Source organism: Oryzias melastigma, linkage group LG4, assembly GCF_002922805.2.
Source record: "Oryzias melastigma strain HK-1 linkage group LG4, ASM292280v2, whole genome shotgun sequence".
Classification (NCBI taxonomy): Eukaryota; Metazoa; Chordata; class Actinopteri; order Beloniformes; family Adrianichthyidae; genus Oryzias; species Oryzias melastigma.
In genome coordinates this window covers 16,754,122-16,778,393 of record NC_050515.1, presented here as the reverse complement: position 1 = coordinate 16,778,393, position 24,272 = coordinate 16,754,122, and the positions used below count along the sequence as shown (strand labels likewise).

Here is a 24,272-nt window from a genome sequence, read left to right as displayed (position 1 = left end):
AAAAATCAATTGTAGGAAGTCTGTTCACATCACATGTGTTTTCAGGGAAAACCAGGAATTCCAGGAAGCACTGGGGAGAAAGGCCCTCAAGGTGAACCAGTAAGTATGTTCTGACTGTGGTTGTTTCTGGAAACTACAAACAAACCACACATGGTGAAAATCAGCATGTCTGGGATCTGTAGTCACACAGAAAAGAAAAAAAAATCTTTGAAGGATGTACATCTTCAATGTACATCTTTTGTAAATGTGCCAATCCCTAAGGAGAGGAAAAAAAAGGCGATCAGTGATTAAGAGTCATGCCTGTAATTATTCAAACCTCTGTTAAATGTTCACTTTTTATTCCATGTAAAAAAATTATAATAAAAGGCTTAAAATGTTAATTTTTACTGCATATCGTAATATTCAAGAAGAGGCTTGTTTACAATTAAAAAGTGAGTTTCTTGTTGAAAAAAATAAAATTTAAGTTAAAAGTTGCCTGGGGTGTGAACAACTTAGAGTAATGTAAAGCAATCAGATGAGCTAAAATTGTGATTAAATGTGTCTGTTAAAAATGTTGCATGTTTTTTTGGCTTTGTTTTTTTAGCTTACATTTTAGATCTTTTTTTAATTGGAAAAAAAGAAATTACTTTTTTTCAAACTACTCACCAAGATATATATTTTGTTAACCTTTAGGGGCCAAAAGGACCTCCTGGAGATGCTGGACCTGATGGAGAGCAAGGACTTGAAGTATTTTATCCTAAATATTATTTTTAATCTTTGATGATGTAATCCAATTAGTATGTATGCACTCTAAAAATCCCTCCCCTCAACCCCTGCAGGGTGTTCCAGGTGTAGAGGGAGAAGTGGGTCCTGTTGGAGAACCAGGGTCAAAGGTCAGCACAACATGGCTGCCATAAGTTTTTAGTGTGAAAATACTAAATATCTCGGACCTCAATAAAGTTATGTATTTTTGACTTAGGGGGATGTTGGCCCACCGGGAGATGAGGGGGAACAAGGACAGGAGGGAGTCAGAGTGAGTGCTATAAACCTCATGTACTCTATGGTTCTTTTTTGCAAATAAAGTTAGATAAAAAACATTTGTGGCATATCATTTATTATGTTCTTTGTCTTAAAAGCTCATAATGTCTTGTTTTTTACTTTTAACATATTTTAGTTTGATCTTCTTGTACATTTTTCTGCAGAAATCTGTATAATTAAACCACTTCCACACTAGTTTCTCTTTTAAAAAATTGCTTTTTTGTTTTTTTATAACATTTGGCTGTGAAGCTTGATTGAGCTTTACTGTCAATAAACTAATCATAAAATGAGTCTTTTATTTTTAGCAGGACTGGAATACCATATTTTAATAAATAAAGTTTTAATAATTTTTTGCTTTTTTTAATCACTTCAAAGCACTAAGATAAAAATATGATCTATGGAAATTTCTACTCTTTTATGCAGAAATCCTAAACAAAACCAACTATAAAAAATAAAATAAACTAAATTAGAGACCAAGAATGGCTTGTACTTATTGAATCACAGTCTGCAGTTTATTCACAATGCTGCAAAAGTTTAGTCCTAAACTGTGATGTCTTCACAGGGTCCTCCTGGGCCCCCAGGTGAGGATGGCCCTCAAGGAAAAGACGGAGCAAAGGTAACTTGCTATTTACTTATTTATTCATTTTTAATTTGACATAAATCCTGTCCTATTTAGATTTATAAAATCAATATAAAAGCAAAATACCAGGAAGTAAACACAAGTATACTTTTTTGAGTATGTGTTTAGATATCTTTCCTGAGCATGTTTATGGTACAAACCTCTTAAAAATTAGCATAACATATTTGTGCTTCAAATGCACATAAACTGTACCACGTCTTCAGACTACCTAGTCATATAGAAAGGAAGACTCACCGAAAGTTTTTCTATTCAGTCTTAGGAGGCCAAAGAGAAAAGAACAAGGTCATATCGTTTGGTAGACATTTCCAGACATTTTGAAGTTCTTCCCTTTTTAGGTAAACACACTAAAAACATTATTTGAAGAGCTTTCTGTGGACGACGTTGAAATAGTTGTGTAATTCCATTAAAATAACTAAACCTACTATCATTACTCTGGTGTTTTTTTTTGGTGAAAAGTTTGATTGTATTTAAATATTGCCCTTCTTTGATGTTTTCTTCCCTGTTCTTTGTCTGTCAGGGTGAACCTGGTGAACAGGGGCCACCTGGAGAGCCAGGGGATAGAGGGGCAGAAGGAGATCCAGGTGCTCAAGGGCCATCTGGAACACCTGGCAAACAGGGCTTTCGTGTGAGTAATTTGTCTTAAAATGTGTACATGTATACGTGATTCTTTTATAAATGGACAGATATGCATAGATGAGGGTTAGGGACCTTTAATTATTTACACTTAGTTCCAAATGAGAAGCAAGCGTGGTACTTTGGCCTTTTTCAAGGCACACAAGAAGCTCTTTGGAAGCTTGCATACATCAGTACATTTCAGCGTAGAATAATTTTTTTTTTTTTTTTGTTTTTCACAGGGACCAGAAGGAAAACTTGGACCTCCAGGGAACAAAGGACGAAACGGAAAGAAGGTAAGCCTTGTCTTTGTGTTTTAGCAGCATCATCTGCGTTCAGACTCCAATAAAGTCAAACAATCTGTCATGGTTCTGTTTTCTTCCTAAAGGATGATTCAACCACATACATTATGGCTTTTTGTTTAATGACAATACCTATATGGACCTTCTGGAATATTCCTTTTTAAATATTTTCAGGGGGAGAGGGGTCCTCTGGGACGCGCTGGTGAGATCGGTTCTCGAGGAGACATCGGCCAATCAGGCGAGCCGGGGCTGAAAGGTGCCAGGGGAACGCGAGGCTCACCTGTGAGTTTTTATTTTTTGTTATTTTTCGTGTTGCGTGTAACTTTCAGATTAACCATTCTTGCAGATTAACATCACAAAAAGAAATGTTACTGCAGGTCAAATCATTTTCTTCAAATAAAAATTAGTATTAGTATTAGTAAAAAAAAATTAAAAAAAAGATTAATAGAAATAAGAGCAACTTCAATAAATTTAGCTGATAATAGTAATATAACTTTTTTCAAGAAAGCTTTGTTTATGAATTGTAATCAATCATTTTGTCACACAGAAATATTGACATAGAAAAATACACATCAAAAACTTGCAAGGAAGATGCTTAGCTTTACTTCAACATTTGAAAAAACTGTAATATTGACAAGGTCAATGCACTTTTAATGTGTTTCAACAGTGAATCTGCTGCAGGTGAGCATGTTTCTCCAAGTCCTGTTGTCCACACACTGAGCTGTTCATGCATATTTTTTAGGCTTTATTAGCTATTAAGGTATTAGCTACCTGAAAATCTGGTCAGCAATAGCGCTTAAAGGGGCCCTACCATGAAAATTCAACTTTTTGAGGTTTTAAATGCATTTTACTGTTCATTCCTCACTATAAAGAACCCCAAAGTGGCATTTGGATTTGTTCATGCATTTAAGAGTAATCCTCTAAAAACCAGCCCCTCCCATACCCACGAAAACGAGCAGTTGGAAATGTGCTGACCTAAGATCGTTTCAAACACGCAGCGGCAGGCGGAGCTTCAGGAATAGAGCCGTTTTACTTCCGGGTAGGGAAAAATTCATGAAATAGAACTAATATTTCATAAATAATTTGTTTTTTTAGTGGTCCAAATGTAATATATGATCCTATAAATGGATATAGTTCACTCTGAAAGGCTTAAGAAAATCATGTTAGGGCCAGTTTAAGGCTGACGTTCCCCTATTTATTTAACCACCCTTTTAGCTTACATTTTTTGTTACTATTATGCAAATTCATCTTTTTCAGTGCATATTCCAAACACTTTCAGGGTTGCGAAAAATAGAAGCACACAAATACGTCTATATTGTTCACTTACAAGCATAGACAGGAGTTTGTTTCACTTCCCTACCACAAGAGGCTGACATCTCTCCAGGTTTGACACCCCTCTCTGTGCAGAGGAGAGCTGGTCTGCCTGCATTTGTTTAGGTGAATGCAATCAGTCCTAGGCTACAGAGTCCGGTTCAAGACAGCTCAGTTTAAAGAAATCCTTTCTCATCCCCACATTTATATTTCTAGCAGAAAGATTAAACTGTGAGGTGAAAAAAAACAGACTGTATTGGAAATATCCAAATATTTTCCTGATTTCTTAATCCAAGGTACACTATGTTTCAAAAGAATACGAGGGATTGAGGTTTTACTCGGTTTTCTTACTCCAAGCCGTAATTTTAGGAAATACAAATACTATATGCCAAGTGAGTGATAAAATCAGAGACCCCCGTTTGGTGTGGTGTAAGGCTCTTCCCAAAACAAAATCAGTGAGAAGGAAACATCTTTCTTGTTCGTTCCGTCAACATAAATGCTCCACATCTGCTTTCTGTGTCTGTTTGGTGAGGTCAGAAACCACCATGGCATCCATCTCTCAGCTCCATAAACAGAATTGCAACATTTTAAGTCTTTAAATGACTAAAATGAGTCAAATCCTTGAGTAAGATCCTATACCCCGAAATTTTTAGCGAAAAGATTCCGAAAGGTGAATAAATCCGCCTTAAAAAGCCGTGTGACCATTCTGCCTCAAAAGTACAGAGACCAATTCTGCTAGATAAAAATATGCTGGTTTGGTTGTTCAAGTTCTCCAAACTTTAGGAGGCAAATAACAGAAAGCGTTAACAAGAATCTCTTGATGTCTATGGAGATAATTGATGTTGAACTGACTTCTTAAGACTTGATTTTGTACAGACGACTCTTCAAAGGATGTTTCATCGTCGTGGCTTTTGAGGTTTTGATCTAAGGAAGCTGACACCTCCCCCCGTGCCACACTGAAGACAAACAGAATCTTTCCTGTAAACATTAAAAAAAAAATCTTCCTTTCATCTAATGACACCATGTGGAGTTTTGTGATCATAAGGAATAAGGATCTTTAAATTCTAAGATTGTTTTATAAAAAAGACAGATATTTTAGCCTTTATTTATTGTAATTGGATGAGGCCTTTAGATAATAAAAGCCTTGATTTTTTTTTTTCTCAGTAAATTTTAGGATCTTATAAGACCAGTTAAAGAAGGATGTTTTCAACACATTGGCCAGGCTACTGAAAAGTCTGCAGTTCTATGCATGTTATACTTGGTTGGGCCTCATTTTCCATGAACTGCAGCATCAATACGCCGTGATGTGGAGATGATCAGTCTGTGTCATTGTGTAGATTTGTTGGAGACCCAGGTTGCTTTGCTAGTTGCCTTCAGATCATTTGCATTGTTGGTTCTGGTGTCTTCTCTTCTTCTGGACAGCAGCACATAGATTTTCTCTCAGGTTCAGGTCAGGTGAGTTTTCTAGTCAACCAAGTACAGTAACTCCATGGTCACTAAAGTAGCTTTTGGTATCTTTGGGTGTGAGAAAAACCAGAATCTCCTTAGAGCCTGTTAGCAAAGGGAAGCATGAAATAGTAGCATATCTTGGTAGGTGTTTGTATTGATTGTGAACTAAGAAAACATAATGGACCAACACCAGCAGAAGACGCAACATCTCAATCCATGACTGATATAGAAACTTCACTTTGGCCTTGAAGCAACATGGATTCTGTGGCTATCCTCACTTTCTCCAGTTCTTTTTCTCTTTAGCATTGGTAAGACAATTCTTACATTGTCCCTGGTTTAGGAATAACTTTAGAAGATTAATGCGACATTTGTCTAGTACTGATCTGTGTGTTGGGACTCTTGTTGCACTGACTCCAGCTCCAAACCACTTCCTGTGATTTTCCATCAAATTCTTGAATGGATTTTGCATGACAATCCTCTCCATACAACACTTTCCCTTTTGCTGGTGCCACTTTTTCTACCACACTTTTGTCTTCCACTCAGTTGTCTTTTTTTTATACTTGCTACGCAGCACTCCATGAATAACCAGCTTGCCTTCACCAAACAGCTTGTCAAAGAACTTTTGTGGCCTGCCCTCATTGTGAAGGGTGTTGATGAATGTCTTCTGGACGTCTGTATAGTAACGCAGTCTTCTCCGTGATTGCATGAGGAAATGACCCCCACTGAGAGAACTTGTGAAGGCTCGGGTAGCATTAGCAGGTGTTTTGAGTTTGTAAGTTGATTAGGATGGGAAACACTGATTTCTAACATCGGATTTTCCATAATATTCAAACTTTTGCAGACAACGAATTTTTGGGTTTCAGTATCCATAAGTAACCAAACATACAAAAACAAAAAGCTTGAAATATTGTAAAAAAAAGTTTCCTATTTTTAATTAACTATTTCCCTATATTCAAAGATTTTGTGATTTTTTTTGTTTTTTTTGTAAAATAATGATTTTTTTTTTCTCTTACTTTTAATTTTTAAAACTTAGATATTAATTAAGTTACTTGGGTTTGCAGCATGCAAATTGTCGCTTCTTTTTCAGGAAGGGTGGAGTATTAGTTTTCACCCATGCGGTGGCTTACAATTTATTTCTTTTTCGGCTATAATCATTTTAGGGTCTTGTCACTATCCTTGTTCTAATTAAAGTATTTGATTCTTGATATTGCCTTTTTAAAAGTTAAAATGTTTTTTGTTTGTTTGTTTTTTCATTTAAAAGTGAAGCAATAATTTGGCTTTTTTAGAGTGTAGCCATGTTGCTTATGTAGTGGTGAATACATGCATATTTGTATATTTCCCTCCTACAGGAAGATTGTCTCTTAAAAATGTAACTGTTTTTCTCACAGCTAGTGAAAGTGTTAAATTCCTTAAAAATATCTACATTTTTGTTTGCTTTTTTACATTATTTGCAGGGTCAACCTGGAGCCATGGGGATGGAAGGGCAACCAGGACTACCTGGATATCCAGTGAGTGATACCTGACAATTTATAATGGCTTTGTGGAAATAAGCAAACTGAACAGCTATTGGGTTATTCCACAACAAAAAATAAAAGTAACTCCAGATTACAGACTAGACATGACATAACTTTCCTTATTTGTTTAATGGATTTACCTGCCAGTACCTAAAATTTTTAAAACATGATGAAAATAAGTACATTTTTAAAAACTGTGCTGCTATAAGGAGCACAAAGACAAACTTAAAGACCCACTCTGATTACATTTTAAGCTTTTAAAGCATTTCCAGTGTTTTTTTAGTTTTGAATGTGCCACTTTTGAACCAAAATACTTTTTAAAAACCTGTCATTTGAACTCTTTATATCTCATATATTTCCTCCATTATGAGAATAATGTCACAAGAATACAGAACGCAAGATCACATCAGAGTGAGTCTTTAAACAGTTTTCAGCTCAATTGAGGTTTGATGAAGAAGGTATTGTGTGTCTGTGTTGGAAGCAACTGACTGTGAAGCAAAGTGTTACACGGAGTGCAGCTTAATGGACAATATCAAGCACAATCCACACTATTTACTTTTACAGGAGCTTTTAGTCTCTGTCTGCTTATTTTCATGGTAATTTTGTTTTGTAATGTAAATTTTCAGTTTGTACTTTAAAAATGCATTCACCATTTCTATGATTTCACATTGTGAACTTATTAAGTGTTGTTACCTTTAATGCTTTAGGAATGTCACCACAGATCTAACTTGTGTAACGCTTTTTTCTTTCGTTTCTGATATTCAGAGATTTGTTTCATGTAAAGCAAAAGCCAAAACACAATTTTTTTGTTATATATTCTAAATTAAATATCGGTATTTTCAGATCAAAAGCCACACCTGTAAAATATGGTCAGTGGGAAGGCCAGAAATCAAATTCTTGTAATAAATTGAAGGTGGAACTCCAAATATTGTAAAAACGCAACCCTCTCTGAATAACTCTTATCTCTCTTTAATATTAGATTTCATAACTTGTAGATGAAGCCAAGTTTGTGTCATCTTGTTTAGTGAATGTGTCTGAGCAGGCAGCTCCCCGCAGCAGGGGGTCATACTTGAGTCCACCTGAACTTAAAACAGATCATACAAGCTTTCATCCAAAGTGTTTTGTTTGGATGAAAACGGCTACGGTTCATGCCTGGATGATCGTCACAGTTAAGCTATAGAACTGTGGTTTCATGTCATAAAACAATTAACTTTCATGTCTCTTATTAGGGACATCCTGGCAAACCTGGGCCTATAGGACCACCGGGGCCAAAAGGTGAAAAGGTATTTTGATGGATGAACTATATTCCATGCTCTAATTTGGCATATTTGTATTTAAAGTTTGTGCCATGTGGATGTAGTTGTGATAGTGGGAAATTCTGTAACATTCCAGGGTTATCCAGGGGAGGACAACAAGACACCAGGACCACCAGGGCCCTTAGGTGAACCAGTAGGTCTTGTTTTCTTTTGAACTTTGCTTTCTAAGAACTTTTTTGCTCTTAAACGCTCATTGTGTTGATTCACTCTAAGCCTGAAAGACTTCTTTTCATAATGTCTATCAGACATGTCAAAACAAGCAATAATGCTGAGCAGAAAAAGAAATTAGGCTTGGAATTTTTTTTCACAGTTTTACAACACAATTGAAGGGAAAGTCTGAAAATGTGGGAAATTATCATTCGGACACCAATTTTTATTTAGTTATTAAAAACAGTTCCACGTATGAGTGGTTAAAATGTCACAAATGTGGATGTTATGAATTCTTACAGGAAAAAATGTACTTTTTAATACCAGAAATAAATTCAACAAATTGCTTCAAAATGAAGTCTTTCCATAGATAATATCATTCAGAAATTAGATTCTTATTATTTTATAACATTAAAAATGCCAGGAAGCATTGCTGCATGATTGAGCCAAAGCTGTTTTGAGTTCTTACAAATCAATTGATTTATTGAGGCTAAATCTTTGATCCAATTATTTTTTTCCTTTAAAGAACAGCATCAAAGCATATTTCTAAGATTTAGCCTCTAGAGCAGGCATAAACAGTCTGTAGGTTCATGCTTGTTTCTTTTTTGTATCTACACAGGGACCTTCAGGAGAACAAGGAGACCGTGGAGAGCCAGGTGATGAAGGATATCAGGTAAATCTGATAACATTTTTTATGCAATAATGCTGAATTGTAAAATATTTTTGTGTAATTACCTATTTATATATTCATTGGAAAGTTGAAAAAATACGTTCTCATATTAGCATTTATTAATATGTGGCTTTTAGCTCCATGTCTAAGTGTATAATTGATTAAAAACGTAGATAAAAATCTCAAAATATTTTAAACAAGAAATAAAAACTTGTGTTTTCTATTTCCTGATTTTCTACGTATTTTCTTGCAGTTTTTCATGTGTGGAATCTATTCTAGGTGTTAGGAAGGACAGTTTTGTCAGAATGCAGACATGTAGTCCAGAACCAGATTTTCGATGGTCTGGCTAAAATAAGCAAAGTGACTCACAAGAATACAAAATTACATAATATATTTGTACATTTACTGAGAAACTTTACTCCCTTACCATTGAAATTGTGATTGTGTGTCAAATGATTTCCAGCTTGTTTGAACCATTTTTGTGTCATCGTTAGTTATATTGTTTTTAAGAACAAAAATTTCCATAGTTGCTTCTTTTGAGAATTAAACTTTTTAAGAATTTCTCATTCTTGTTTAGTTGTATTTATCCAAGTGACTTGTGTATTTTGTTAATCGGTAATTCATACAAATGTTCAAGATTTACCTTCATGGCCTTTATCTTGTATTTAATGTGCAGAAATAAGATTTAATTTCAGTATAAACGTTGACAAGTATCAAAAAGAACTTTGTACTAACAAAGATTAAACTTGTTTTTAGGGTCACATTGGTGCTGCTGGATCTCGGGGGGCACTGGGTCCACAGGGGCCACCTGTAAGTCGATGTTGATTACTCCTTAAATCGACAAAAAATGTTTATTTATTTATATTAATGCAACATAATTCCAACATTTGTATTCATGAGTATTGTGAAGCATTTGGGTGTAAATGCAGAGATAATGGAGTAACATGTTTTCAGTTTAAAATAAAAACTGAAATAAATTAGCACGTCGAGGAACTGATTTGACAATTATTGTTTTTATTTAATTCATCACTCTGAACCCCACTTTTTTCTAAAAAGAAAATCCTTTTTTAAGTATGTTGTTTAAAGAAAATAAAGATGTCAATATTGATTTATCTTTTTATGTATTTGTATTCAACTGTTTGGACGTTTTTCTGTGCACTGTGTGCAGGGGTCACCGGGTCCTCCTGGAAAACAAGGTCCCAAAGGAGAAACAGGAGTTGCAGTGAGTCTTTGATGATACATTTTAGTCGTGTGCATTTGTGGTGTTTTCGATTTGATAGATCCAGGTGTTTGTGATTTTGATTAACTTTCAATAATTTAAAAAGTTGTAAACAGTGGTTTTTGGTGAAGTTAACACGTTTTTATGAGACTCAGTGGCAGTGGTGGAGCTAGAACATTTTAAATGGAGGGGCAGTAGACTTGTGGGTGGCAAGTCAGAACAGCAAAGTGGAAGTACTTTACAAATGAAAGGATCCATATCATTGATGAGACATGAAAATAATCACGATGATCAAGTGTTAATGATTTGTTTTTGTTATTATAGTAAGATAAGACTTTAAATAGTCATTTTGGGCTGATAGCTTTTCAGTGATGCAGTAGTTAGAACTCTTACCTCACAACAAGAAGGCGCCCTTGGTTTGAATCCCAGTTGGGTTCTTTCTGTGTTGGGTTTGCATGCACTCCCTCTGCATGTTCTCCAGCTTAATCACACAATAATGCAAAAACATTTTTCTTAGGTTGATTGGTGATTCTAAATTGTCTCTATTTGTGAATATCAGTGTGTGGTGATGTGGTCCTGCAATAAGACCCTTGACCATCCCGAAATGTACATATCTTTGTATACAAAATTTTCTAAACAAATAAACTTGCCTTGCTTTACCCCGTCTTCGCCCAACAGTAGCTGTGATAGGCTCCAGCAACAATCCCAAAAGCTTTTGTTTGTTCTTCATCTGATTTCAGGATATTCTTTATTGAGGTTTTGGGAATGAATATTTATGAATATGAATTTTAATAAAACATTTGTTCAAAGTAGAACTGCTATTCACATTTTGTATTAAACAGTATATTGGATTTGGAATTACATAAGTCATTTTTTTAAACTCATTTTTGTTTGTTTCAAGCTTAACTTTTTTTTCCTTTTTCTTGCAAATGTTTTAGGGTTTGGCTGGAAAGAAAGGAGCACGAGGTCTAAATGGATCCCCTGGTGCTGAAGTGAGTTTGACATAACGTTAGATTCTGATTTACAAAAAGAAAATTGCAAAGAAAAAGTGAGAAAGAGGCAAAGAGTTTTAAAAAAAGAAACAAAACATGGAAATAGAGTCTCTAAGTTACTGTCAACATTGAAATATTGAACAATAAGATGTTCTGCAAGAACCATAATGGTTGAAAGGACAACTCTAATAAAACAAGCACCAATATTAGAAAAGACAAATAGATGAAAATGCACTAATTGATCAAAAAAGTAATCAAAAAAATTGGCAAAAGTTAAAAAAATACTAATGTGCCTGATTAAAACAACAGCAGAAATATATCGAACCTACAAATCTTAATTAGTAACATAATGTTTTAAAGAATGAACATACTTGATGTCATTCAAAATGTGCAAAAACTAGCCTTCAATAATAATTTAAGTTTGACTTTTTGCAACTCACTAATTTATTTTTGACAGACAATGGATAAAATTAAGATGAATCTGAGTCTTTCAAGGTTTTCAGAATTATGAGATGACAGTTTCCATTGAAGTGCTTGTGTCTTCATGGATTAGCTCATAGTGACTGTAAAAAGCCCTCAGGCTGAGATTGATCTGAAATTACATGTATTCTCCAGGGCCCGACTGGTTCTCTGGGACCCAGAGGAATGATGGGTTATTCAGGACCAGATGGCCCCCCAGGACTGACCGGATTACCAGGTTTACCAGGAAAACAAGGACGGCAGGTAATCTTTCATACATAGTAATGAACAAAATTGAAAGTTAAAAAAAATTACTTTATCCAAAATATAATTTGAATCAGCCAAACATATAAAATGGATACAATCCCTACTGGTTTTGTGCCACAGCTTACTGTTAATTATTTTGCCTATATGACCGATTTTTGATTTCTTCTGTTCATAAGACATTCTTGGGGTTTCCCTGCTGTAATGGTTCATTCAGAGAGGTGGACAGTTCAACCTCATTATTTATACAAGCTTGTCTTTTTCCCTTTTGGGATTGAGTTAGAAAATATGGCAGCTTATCTATCGTTCATACATTTATCCAAAAAAAGGACACACTTTTTAGTTGTTCTGCATTCTTCACTTGGATACTGATTTTCAATGCAGCAGCACACTCTGGAGTGGTTGTGAGCTGGAACGTTGTTATATTTGAGTCTAGACGCCTTTTTGGTGTTTTTGGCCACATCTTAATTGTGGCTGCCAACCAATTGCTGAACTTTCTGCAGCTAATGTTTGTTTTTTACAGTCCTCTGAGCTGTCCGATCTGCATGGAAATAGTTTCTCACAAAAATAAGATTGTTACAGATTAGCCCTGTTCTCCTTGTATTTTACTGTCCTGTAATAAAACAAATGTTCTTCATTCTCGTCTCCCTGTTCTATTACAGTTCTGAGTTTAGCAAAAGCATGCAATAAATGCTCTTTTAAAGACCCACTTCAATGAAAATCAGGTTTTTGGTGTTATTAATATGGTCTTGTTGCATTTTTTTTCATTATGTAGGACATATATAAAGAGTTTAAGCTTAAAACTGCATTTCTGAGTTATTCTTTTTTTAAAAAAAGCACTCAAGTGGGGCTCAGCAACTGAAATGGGCGGGCCAAAGTCTCACTACTCCCCTCCATTCTGTTGCATCCACTTGCAGACAAATAGACCCATTAATGTTTTCATTGTCCTCATCTGAGCTGGCATCTGGTTCGAAACTGTACGGTTGGATAGCTCCAATATCGCTCTCCATTTTTGTTGCACAGCTAATGTTACCATTAGCTAATGTTACCATGGGGTTGTGAGAGGCCGTAAGATAGGGGGAGAAAGTGTAAACAAAGGGATGATAGGATGTCAGTGGAGACAGTGCCACCCACAACTCAAAGGTGAATTTCTGATGAACTCCTGGCGCTCTGCAGAAAATGTGTCTCAACAAACGACACAGGTTGGCTACTTTTGGCTAAAAATTGCATTTTTATCATTATAGATGATCTGAGTGAGACTGAGTTCCTCTTAAAAAATATGTTTTTTTCTGTTTTATATTTTTTTAGATTATAATTCCGTAACATAATTGATGTGTTTTTTAGATTTTTGCAAAAATCTAGCTGTTCTGTCAAAATGGATTCTTCATAAGTGATCCTGTTTCTAAAAGTAAAGATCAGTTTGATGTTTTTGAAGTGCGAAGTTTCAGGTATAGTTTTTAAAGAAAACCATGTTGATTAATTGGTTATGTTAACTTGTGGAAGCTCAGTCTGACCTTTTACCTCCTGACATTGTAAATATTCTAGTGCAGTCACATCCTCCAACAACTTTAAAGCAAAAAGCACAGATTTTATCACTTTTTTCATAAATTTGACTGTCTAAAATCTGCATGAATATTTGTAAGAATATAACCATGAACCAACAGTCAAAATGAAAGTATAATGATGGGAAAATAGTATATAGCGCAGAGTTCTTTAATATATGTCAAACCATGTGAAAAATGTCTTATTGCACGTGTCAGTAAAGATTTATGTGGTTCTTTCTGCTTTGTGTTTAACTTTTAAGGGGTTTTGTGTGTGCACGTGTGCATGCACAGACTCAGCCAGAAAAACTTTACATTCAAACAAAACATGTAGCTCAATATGCATGCACTCTGCCATTTTCCAAAGCTTTGAGAACGCTGTTTTACAGTAAATTATTCATTCTGGCACTCTCTCCAACATTTCCTATTAAGCTGTCACTTAATGTCTGAGTGATTTTGTTAAGACGGCAAAAACTAACTTTTTCTCAGCACCTGCAGAGTGTTGGTGTTTATGCAGAAAATTTGCCGCTGTAAGTTTCCAGCTCATTCTGGACTTCTTCTTTCAAGTGTGAAACTTAGTCCATTCCAGTGGCTGTTCTCATAGCTGTCTCTTTATTCTGCCTCAGCAAACGTCTGATGGGTTAGTGGAGGCACTGTGGTCCTCTCAGGAGAAAACAAGAGAATAACTGTTGTTAAAATACATTCAGAGCGACACAATTACAAGTATTTATCCCACAACATGTCTTTTCTCAGGGAAATCTCATCCTTGCAGAAATTTTAATGTTTACCATTTTGTTTTGGCTGCTGACAAACTGAGAAAAAAATTGAGATTATTGGTTAAATGTAAATGCATGAAAACTGAGTTTCTTGTCCTTTACTTTCAAAATCTGAACTGTCGTGAAGTGACAAATGTATTCTCTGGTTAAAAGTTAATGACGTCACACAATAGTTAGTGAAACCTTCTGAAGGATCACCTCTGATCTCCCAACTAACCTCTGCTATCAGGACAAATGTATACCTGTCCATGAGGAAATATTAAAGCTAACTGAAAATGAACTGGTTTTCGAGAAACTGAAAGCTTAAAAAAATGAAGAACCATTGAATTCGTTTTTGTTCCAATCGATGTTTTGATACCATTCCTGTAAAGGGTCAGAGAGGTTTGGTGGGACCTGAAGGACCTGCTGGGCGACCAGGTCTAAGAGGAGAATCTGGACTTCCAGGACTATCTGGAGAAAGAGGGTCACCTGGTCAAAAGGTAAAATATATATATATTAATAATTCTAAGTAGATCCTAATATGTTCAAGACATTTTTACATGCATGATCTGTTGGTTCAGGGAGAACCTGGTCTGCCAGGAGACAGGGGAGCCCCTGGTAAGAAAGGTATGGAGGGGGCTGTTGGTGATCAGGGCAAAAAAGGTGACCCAGGACTCAAAGGACAACCAGTGAGTGATTTTAAAAATACTTTGTCTTTATTAGTAATACTGTTTTGTATATTTGTATTGGGCTGATGAGACATAATAAATATATATATATATGCTAATTTAGCTTAAATGTATTTTCATAACAATCAGATTCAATTTTTTTTTTTTACATTTCTTCACTTTAAGAAAATATTATCTTTTCTTGTGACAGCTTTAATCATCTTGAGTTCCTTTATCAGATTTAAACATTACTATAAGTATTTTTTATTTATAAAAGTAAATTATTTTCAACTAATTATATATATATTTTACTTCCTGAATATTAATGATAATATTATAGGGGTCATGACAATGCTCTTTTATGCAGGAATGCTTAGAACAAGTCTTCGAGAATTTCTAAGCTTTCTAAAACCACTCTCTAAATTTAGCTTTTGGAGGCTATGTAACTGATCTGCAGTGGGCTACAGTGTTAGTGCTTGATATTTTTCCATCTTGTGTTGAGGTTGACAAATGATTTGGGTGAGCTGGGGAATGGAAACATTCCACCTGGCATGGCCAAGTTATGTAACACACTCCAGAGGTTTGAGAAGGAGAAAAAAAGAGGCTTCACCTCACTTATGTAACTCCTCAAAGCAGAAAAAGAAAAGAAACAACACTCTATCCTCTGCTCTGGTCCTGGCTGCACCAGTTATCTCGGCTAATCCTCGCAGAGCAGAGAGGAAACTCCAGCCCCAGGGTCAGATCGCTTTACGCTTCTCAGTGAATACACTTTCCCAGCCAAAGACACCAGTCTGAAAACAGAGCTGTCCAAAGGATGTGAACGATTGGCTGTGCAAACACACTGTCTGCCCACCTGGGCGACAGCACTCAGACACAAAAAAAAGACAGCATCACTCAGAGGAGTGTGTGTCTTGGAAAAGCATGAGAATGTGGATTGGGTCTACTGTAGATCTGAAAAATATCTGCTTCTATCCAGGCTATTTTGAAAAGAATAAATAAAAAATGATGTCTAGAATTTAAAATGAGCTGAAATAGTGTTTAATTTACTTTCCACTTACTCTAAATGTTTATTTCACAAGTGTATTGGATGTCATCACCTCCCTTTTTCTTGTTTGTGTGATGTAGGGGGAACCTGGTGATTCTGGAATGGTTGGTTTACAAGGCTTTCCAGGTCCAAAGGTACGACAAAAACCTCACTCTATAGTGAGAACACCATGTGAGAAAACATCAAATATTTTTTGCATGTTGTAGGGGCCAAATGGTGATTTAGGGCCAATAGGTTATCCTGGCCCTAAAGGACCTGTTGGTGTTCTGGTGAGTCGAGTCAAAATCATAAACGTGGTTGATTTTGAGAATAATGAATTTCAAATGTGTAGCTGCAAACTGGTGCCTTAATCTTTGCCCTCCAATTTTCACCAGGGAATAGCAGGACCTGTTGGCCCAGATGGAATGATTGGACCAATAGGAAAACCAGTAAGGTTTTTTTTTTGTGTGTTTTAAAGTTTTAAATGTTTTTTCCCCATTATAAATATAGAGCAAATCTGGCTATTTTTAAATTGACCTTTTATTCTCCCTCAGGGGCCACAGGGTCCAAAAGGAAACAGTGGCGAAATGGTAAGCTCTTTTACGAATCCAAAAAATTTGATATGTACTGTTGTACATCAGTGAATCACCACATTGTCTCTCTAACAACACAACTGTCAATTGAAGAATGTTGAATGTTTTGCATCTGTGTGGGACCACAGATGACCACATGTGACCTAATGTGATTTAGGAATGTGAAGCTCAGGGATATTAAAATTTAGACAGTTTTGAACAGCTAAGGGGTCCTGAAATTGGATGTTTTATTTGTGTGTATGTGAGCGCTAGGGGGAGTTCAGATAGAGTGAAGAAAAAAAGCATCTGTGATGGCCAACATCGTGAGGTCTGCGCAAAGATTGTAAATAAAATACAGATTAAAGAAAATTCTAAAAACGTACGAATTATTGTTGTTCAAGTGTGCAACACATCATTAGCTTTTTCCTCCACTTTGTTGGGTACACCTTGCTAGTACCGAGTTGGACCCCCTTTTGCCATCAGAACTGCATTAATCCTTGATGACATAGATTCAATAATTTACTGGAAACATTCTTTAGAGATTTTGGTCAATATTCACATGATAACATCACACAGTTGCTGCAGATTTGTCAGATGCACATCCATGATGCCAATCTCCCGTTCCACCACATCCCAAAGGTTCTCTATTGGGTTGAGATCTGGTGACTGAACATCATTAGATTCCAGTGAAATCATTGACATGTTCAAGAAGCTAGTCTGAGATGACTCCAGCTTTATGACATGATGGTGTGTTATCCTGCTGGAAGTAGTCATCAGAAGATGGGTGCACAGTAGTCATGAACGGATGGACATGGTCAGCAGCAATACTGAGATTGTAACCGTATTCACTTGGTACTAAGGAGGCCAAAGTTTGCCAAGAAAATATGCCCCATACTGATACTGTTGATAGAAGGCAGGATGGATTCATGCCTTCATGTTGTTGGTGCCAAATTCTGACCCGACCATCTAAATGTTGAAGCAGAGATCAAAACTCATCCGACCTGGCAACGTTTTTCCAGTCTTCTATTATCTGACTTTGGTGAGTCTGTGTAAAATTGTAGCCTCCGTTTCCTGAGTGGCACTGGGTGTGGTCTGCTACTTATGTAGCCCATTGTCCTCAAGGTTGGACGTGTTGTGCGTTCAGAGATGCTCCTCTGCAGACCTCAGTTGTAACTAACAGTTATTTGAGTTACTGTTGCCTTTCTATCAGCTGGAACCAATCTGGCCATTGTTCTTAGACCTCTGGTATAATCAAAGGATTTCTCCCCAAAGAACTGCTGGTCACTGGATACTTTCTCTTTTTCTGACCATTCTCTATAAACTCTAGAGATGGTCGTGGGTGAAGTCCCAGCAGATCAACAGTTTCTGAAATTCTCAGACCAGAATGTCTGGCACCAACAACCATGCCACATTCAAAGACACATAAATCACTCTTTTTCCCTATTCTGTTGCTCAATTTGAACTTCTTTGAACTGTTTGACCACATCTACATGCCTAAATGCATTGAGTTGCTGCCATGTGATTGACCAATTAGAAAATGTCTCAACGTGCAGTTGGACAAGTGTGTCTAATAAAATGGCCAGTGATTGCAGATGACAGTTACTATCCATTAGAAGACTGTACCGCTGCTTCACAGAGATATAGGGAACCGTGGCCTCTACACTTTTTCTGTATGTTTTCATTGAGCAAATGCTCTCAGCCAGGAATATGCATAATTCATGACATTCTTCTGTGTTTCACACTTACAGGGGCCTCAAGGACTACAAGGAAGTCCAGGACCCAGAGTACGTGTTAACATGCATGCATTATTGATTATCTTTGAATAATCTAATGAACTCTTATTGCTCAAGTTTCAAAAACATACGTGATACATTAATATTTTATGTGATGTAACCTTCTTAATTCTCTCCACAGGGACCCCCTGGTGCTCCCGGTCCATCTGTAAGTATACTATGTCAGACAAGTTTAGATAAGCATGTTTTATGTAAAACACGAGGGACTTAGATTGTAGGAGTTTGAAGTCTGAGATTCATTTAAAATGTTTTTGTGACACAGAAACTGAGCTTTTTCTCTTTCCCTGTTGAAGCCTTTCATTGGAATAGCAGTGGTGTAGTGAATGCCTTACTGTTGACTCACCTGAAGTGATAACTATAATGTTTGCTCTGACTGGAATGTGTTATTCTTCCATTTGCTGAAGTCAGGAATGCAATGGTTTGTTGATGGAATTCCGACTTTGCCATTTTTCTCTGGCACTCAAGTATGATATAATACGCAAAAGCTTTTCTGTAAGAGGGTTGTATATTGTTTTTTATAATCAGGGGAAAAGCTTACAAATAAAAACATCTCAGTTTCATTCCAAGCAGAGCTCCAAAACTGTTTTGATTTTTCCGACCAGATGTGTTGATTTTATATCTGCAGAGGCTCAAGCTTTATGATGACTCAGCAGTCTACAGTTTATCCGATTCCAATGCTGCTCTAGGGACTGAGGTAAGGTACAGGTTACAGATGAATGAGTCGGTTCATTATCAAGGGTTTGCCAATAATCACTTTGGGACTTTATATTCTTTTTCCCTATCACTAAATAGAGTTTTCAGAACACAGAGATGACCCTACCAGACCAGAATACAGAGATACTTAAGACCCTTCGATACCTGAGCAACGTGATTGAGAGCATCAAAAAGCCTCTGGGCACGAGGGACAACCCGGCTCATGTCTGCAAAGACCTTCTGGACTGTCAACACAAACTGAAAGATGGTGAGTGTTGCACACTGTGCCCAAATGAATAACTTTTTAAATAAAATAGTGTAAATCTTTTTCATCTGTTCTTTTTTTTCCATCTTTGACTGGGACTTTCAGATTGGTTCTGGATTGATCCAAACCTGGGTTGCACTTCGGACGCCTTCAAAGTCTTTTGCAACTTTACGGCAGGAGGACAAACGTGTTTACACCCAGTCGCTTCCAATAAGGTATCTATGGACTTACTTTAAGATGGGCTTATAGTTCTGTGTACAGCCCTCATACACAGGACCTCTACCAGTGTTTGCTTTTACACTTGACTTTTTCAACTTTGTTATTATGCTTTCAAACACAAGGTGGCAGTAAAAATTCTAAATCTAAAGAAAAAACAGTGAAGCAGTAGAGCAGGATGGATAACTTTGAAATGAAGATCAAGGTGATGTTGTTTATAAGTCTGTGTTTAAGCCCATTTTTACCCCAGTATGGGCATCCTTTATGGCATTTTTTTATTATTTCCATCAGTGGGTAAATAAGTAGGATAAAAGACCTGTAAAAAGTTTAAGGAACATGCCTAGTAAAGCCATTGAAGATGTGAAGATTTGATAGCCACCTAGAATTCACAAGGTCAACTTAACTACATAGCATTATTATTGATTAAAAATGTTGAGGTTCATAAAATTTTCATCAAAAATAGTTAAATGATTGGAGTTTGCACCTTTGTTGAATCAAGCAGTAACCCTTTGACTCTCACACTGAAGCTTTTCTAAAACTGCATATAGTGTTCACACTGGACAACCGGGGAAGGACTTTTCTTATTCTGTTGTTTATCAGCACATGTCTACCATCTGTATATCCAATATAAACCATAAAAGACATAAAACTTTCAACAATATGAGAAAAACATAAACTATTCTACATTTTTCATTATTAGCACCTATCTCTGATTATTCTTTATCGGCATTTTGATGGTAAAAGGTCAAACAGAGATGATACTGTTGCTTCTTGAGACGGTGGGGAGTATGGTATTTTCACAGGCTCATGCCTGTGGATCGCTTTAGATTGATGGAGTACTGGGAGGATAGCAGGAGACTGACAGATGCTGTTCCTCCTCAGCATTCTGAGGAAATCATCTTTGCTTGGCATATTTAATCAATTTGAAAGTGTTTCTGCACCATCTGAGTCCAGATAATGGTTAGGTCAGGCCTACCACTATCTGGACTTAAAGAAATGTCGTCTCCACACAGTAACCATTGATCATAAGTGGAAACAAGTCAGTTTCTTATCTCCTATAGTCAATTATCAGTCCCTTTGTTCTTGTGGTGTATGCCTCTCTCCAGACTTCCTCAGACTGTGCTGTAGAGAGTTTAATCTCCTGACTTGAATGTTTTCAGTCTCTGGGCAGAGGTTGGACTTATTGGGTCATTCAAGGCTTCTGGTTAGGACAAATCGGAGGCATTTATCCAGTGTGACAGGATCTATGCAGTTAGTTATGCAACACAGGAAATTGTTGGTGAACTCTCCCAGGGCTTGTTGTTCAAACACCTCTCAGCTTGTTTTGTTGAAGCCGTCTTGCTGCAGCTGGGAGGTGGTATCAGACCGAGCAGCTGTTAGCTCGTTGAAACCTAAATGATTTCCTATTCGTCGCTGCAGTTATCCTTCTCTTGGTGTATGTTGAGGTTTTTAACATGTCTGAGATGACAAAGCGGTGCTTACCTTCCCAACAGATGGTTTTCGATGTCGGGAAAGTCCAAATGAAGTTCCTCCATTTACTGAGCAACGAAGCAAGCCAAAGCATCACGCTTCATTGCCTGAACAATGCAGCTCTCAGCTTCGTCGGAACCACACACAGAGAGAAGAGCAGGATTTGCTTTCATGGCTGGAATAAACAGACATTCGAGAAAGGCACACCGCTTGAGCCACATGTGCTGCAAGATGAGTGCAAGGTAAAGACGCTTACAAAAATTCAACATGAGTGTCTTTGTGTCTTTCTCGTGCATCGCATAAACACATAAAGTATCTTAATTTCTTTCATTTTCTTTCCATTTGTTACGACTCAGATTCAAGATGGCAGCTGGCATCAGTCTCGCTTTATCTTCCACACTCAGGAGAGTCAACAGCTACCTATTGTGGACATACAAGAAGTTCCCGCTTCTCAGCTTGACAGGCAGCAGCACATGGAAATTGGTCCTGTCTGCTTCCTCTGACGCAGACATCATCCTGTGATCTGTTCACACAAACCAGTCAGATCCACACATGTCAAAACAAAGCTTACACAGCAGGGCACATTGAAGACTTGTTTGCCTTGGCTGAAGAGCGTTGACTGAGTCTTGTGTCCAATTGCAAAAAGACCTAAACAAAATAACTCACGGAACATCCACAAAAAGAGGAAAAAGGAGATCAGTTTGAGCTGATATTTATCAAAACATGTAAAATAAAGCTTGTTTCACTTGTCTTTTTGTTTTAGTGCTTAGGTTGTCTGCATATGGACCCATATCACTCCTGAATACAGGGTAGGGCCTCACCATGCAGCAGCCTATCCACATCCCAAATCTCCCACCCTCCTTTGGCTTTCACCTCGAACATCCTGAGAAGGAGCCCAACCCGAAGAATCACCTCTGCACGGGGCACTATCTAACACACAGAATGCACAAGTGCTATGGCATGTGGATAACATGTGACTGCTCTTACACTTCTCACATCAGAGGCTTTACTTTGCGTTGATGTTTTTGTCTTTGGTCCTCTCCACTTGGACCTGTACATCTTGACAGATGGTGCTCTACCTCTATGCGGTTATTTGCTTTTTAGAACAGTTGCAAATGCTAGTTCGACTTTGTGTTGTATGTGCCGGTTACATCAAGGTTTATGTTGTATGAGTACTTATGTTGGTTTGGTCATTTCTAATTTATGAACCAATTTTGATACACTTCATATTTTTGTAGCTTCTCCCTCTTTGTGGTAGGCTCCCAAACCTATCATTGGTGCTGCAACAAAGTCATTGACATTTCCTGTGTATATATTGACAGTATATTTTATGTTTATTTATAATCTTTTTTTTTCACTTTACTGAACGACAGTAAGTTATATTCTCAGAGAACCATTTGATCAATCAGAATCTACTTTAATTAATATTTATGTGCAAAGAATGCTTTTGTAAGTTCACATCTGTTTCTGTTGCTCTCAGTTCAGTCAGAGGGAGTTTACTCACTGGCAGCTACAGCAAGCCAGATCTGGGAAGCATAGTCAGCCGCCATACTCTTCAGCAGGATGTCATCATATACATTTTGTGGAGAATATCATCAGACTCAAATGTGTGAATAAAAATAAATAAATTAAACATTTTATCCACTAAGGTATTGGTGTTGTGTTTGATGTTTTACAAATGTATTATCTTATTTACATAACCAGACAAAAAAAACTTGATGGATTTTTTTTTTTTGTGTGTTTTAATGACCACTGATATTTTTTGAAAGAGGTGCTTAATGTTGGTTTCAGTAAAGGTAAATGTTCTGGTCCTATTTTAAGAACTATAGGACTTTTGTTTTGGTTAAAATTATCTCCATTATTGCTAAGAATCCTTAAACTACATTTAGGAAAGAATTTTGCTATTTTTTTTAAAAATGAGTATTCGAAAAAAAACAGATGGTGTCACTTTAAAAATGTGTATATTTTGGAGTGAATGGTCGTAGCTGTTGGATGGCTTATTTGGGAAACCAGGGTTTGTTTCCTAGGTGGCACAATGAGCTTCATCTAACGTGGGTCCTTGGGCAAGACTGCAATTGCTACTGCCTAATTATGGATAAAATACAGGGTTGTGTCAAGAAGGATATCTGGAGGAAAATCTCTTCGAAACCAAATGTGTGGATCAATGAAATCTGATTTGCTATGGCAACCCCTGAAGGGATTGGCCAAAAGGTGGACACCAATTTTGCATTGAATATTTGTAAGACACTTTCAACAAAAATCTAAATTTTATAAAAGTAGATCGTGTCCCCACTCCCAACTTTGCCATTTCATAAATCCTCCAGATAAGCGCTGAACACACAAATAAAGAAGCCTTGATTGGACATTTAAAACCTAAGTGAATAACGATTACGGCAACTGCTACCGTCACTCGAAATTATGCAACAATGTTGAAGAAATTAGGTTTTCTCTGTAAGTTAAAATGCAATATCTGGGCTCACTGGCTTTTACCCTTAGCATCATTGTCTTCACATCCCATCAGTCATGGCAGAATGAGTTATTGTTATTTATTAGTAATATAAGTAGGGGTGTAACAGTTAATCAACTTAATTGATTTACGGGTATATTCCTACCAAACAGATCTATATGTCCAAGGAACGTTATTAATCAAATTGGCCTATACTGTAATAAATCATTTAAAAGAAATCAATTACATTCATCACAGCAGGTTTATTTTACTATAGCATAAAACCGACCAATAAGTGGCATGCGATGAAACAACACAAATCATCATTGCAGTCCAATGTGTGGACACACTTTTTTTTTCTTTCTTTTTTCTGTTTTTATCTTGTCCTGTCCAACAGCTGAGCAAATAGATGCGGGCTGAGAGCCTCTAGTGTTGGGCAGATCTTACTGTCACAACAGGGATTTATTGAGTATAAACCCCTGTTGTATTCAATGCTAAACTTTATTTATGTTGATTATGTTTTGTTTTTGTTTTGTTGGACCCTACGAAAAAGAAGAGGGGGGTGGGGTAGAAGGGGGGTGGTTTAGAGAAAAAAGAAGATGGCACCAGAGGGAAACAACATCATAAAATATCCAGGTCTAGATAGTAAACTAGAATGGACGAGACCTGTCTACACACACACTCTGTAGTTACACACACACCTGTTGGTTGAGATAGTCTCCACATTTAAACAAGTCAAAATGTACACAATACAACTGCAGCTCACAACATTAATCATACAAATCGACACAAATAAAGCTTTTCATTTTGTCACACATACTATTAGTGCAAAGGTGAGCTGACAACTGTGCTCAGGTGGGTGTTTATGGTTTGCTAATGTGGATAAAGATGGAATGTACAAAGGGGGAGAGCAGCCG

General features: G+C 36.8%; 1 protein-coding gene across 1 annotated transcript in view; it reads left to right on the top strand.

The window, feature by feature from the left end:
• The window catches only part of LOC112150549 (collagen alpha-1(XXIV) chain), an 89,510-nt gene extending 66,953 nt beyond the window's left edge, over positions 1–22,557 (top strand). The window contains exons 32-60 of the mRNA XM_024278947.2: positions 46–99; positions 673–726; positions 819–872; positions 959–1,012; positions 1,580–1,633; positions 2,175–2,282; positions 2,512–2,565; positions 2,746–2,853; positions 6,786–6,839; positions 8,075–8,128; positions 8,238–8,294; positions 8,928–8,981; positions 9,735–9,788; positions 10,147–10,200; positions 11,136–11,189; positions 11,805–11,912; positions 14,601–14,708; positions 14,790–14,897; positions 16,002–16,055; positions 16,128–16,190; positions 16,296–16,349; positions 16,455–16,490; positions 18,221–18,256; positions 18,387–18,413; positions 18,891–18,959; positions 19,058–19,226; positions 19,329–19,438; positions 20,933–21,151; positions 21,266–22,557. Of these exons, the coding sequence (XP_024134715.1) occupies positions 46–99; positions 673–726; positions 819–872; positions 959–1,012; positions 1,580–1,633; positions 2,175–2,282; positions 2,512–2,565; positions 2,746–2,853; positions 6,786–6,839; positions 8,075–8,128; positions 8,238–8,294; positions 8,928–8,981; positions 9,735–9,788; positions 10,147–10,200; positions 11,136–11,189; positions 11,805–11,912; positions 14,601–14,708; positions 14,790–14,897; positions 16,002–16,055; positions 16,128–16,190; positions 16,296–16,349; positions 16,455–16,490; positions 18,221–18,256; positions 18,387–18,413; positions 18,891–18,959; positions 19,058–19,226; positions 19,329–19,438; positions 20,933–21,151; positions 21,266–21,412 (2,229 nt within the window). The 3' untranslated portion in view covers positions 21,413–22,557. The remainder of the gene's footprint in view (positions 1–45; positions 100–672; positions 727–818; positions 873–958; positions 1,013–1,579; positions 1,634–2,174; positions 2,283–2,511; positions 2,566–2,745; positions 2,854–6,785; positions 6,840–8,074; positions 8,129–8,237; positions 8,295–8,927; positions 8,982–9,734; positions 9,789–10,146; positions 10,201–11,135; positions 11,190–11,804; positions 11,913–14,600; positions 14,709–14,789; positions 14,898–16,001; positions 16,056–16,127; positions 16,191–16,295; positions 16,350–16,454; positions 16,491–18,220; positions 18,257–18,386; positions 18,414–18,890; positions 18,960–19,057; positions 19,227–19,328; positions 19,439–20,932; positions 21,152–21,265) is intronic.
• Positions 22,558–24,272: the final 1,715 nt, after the last annotated feature.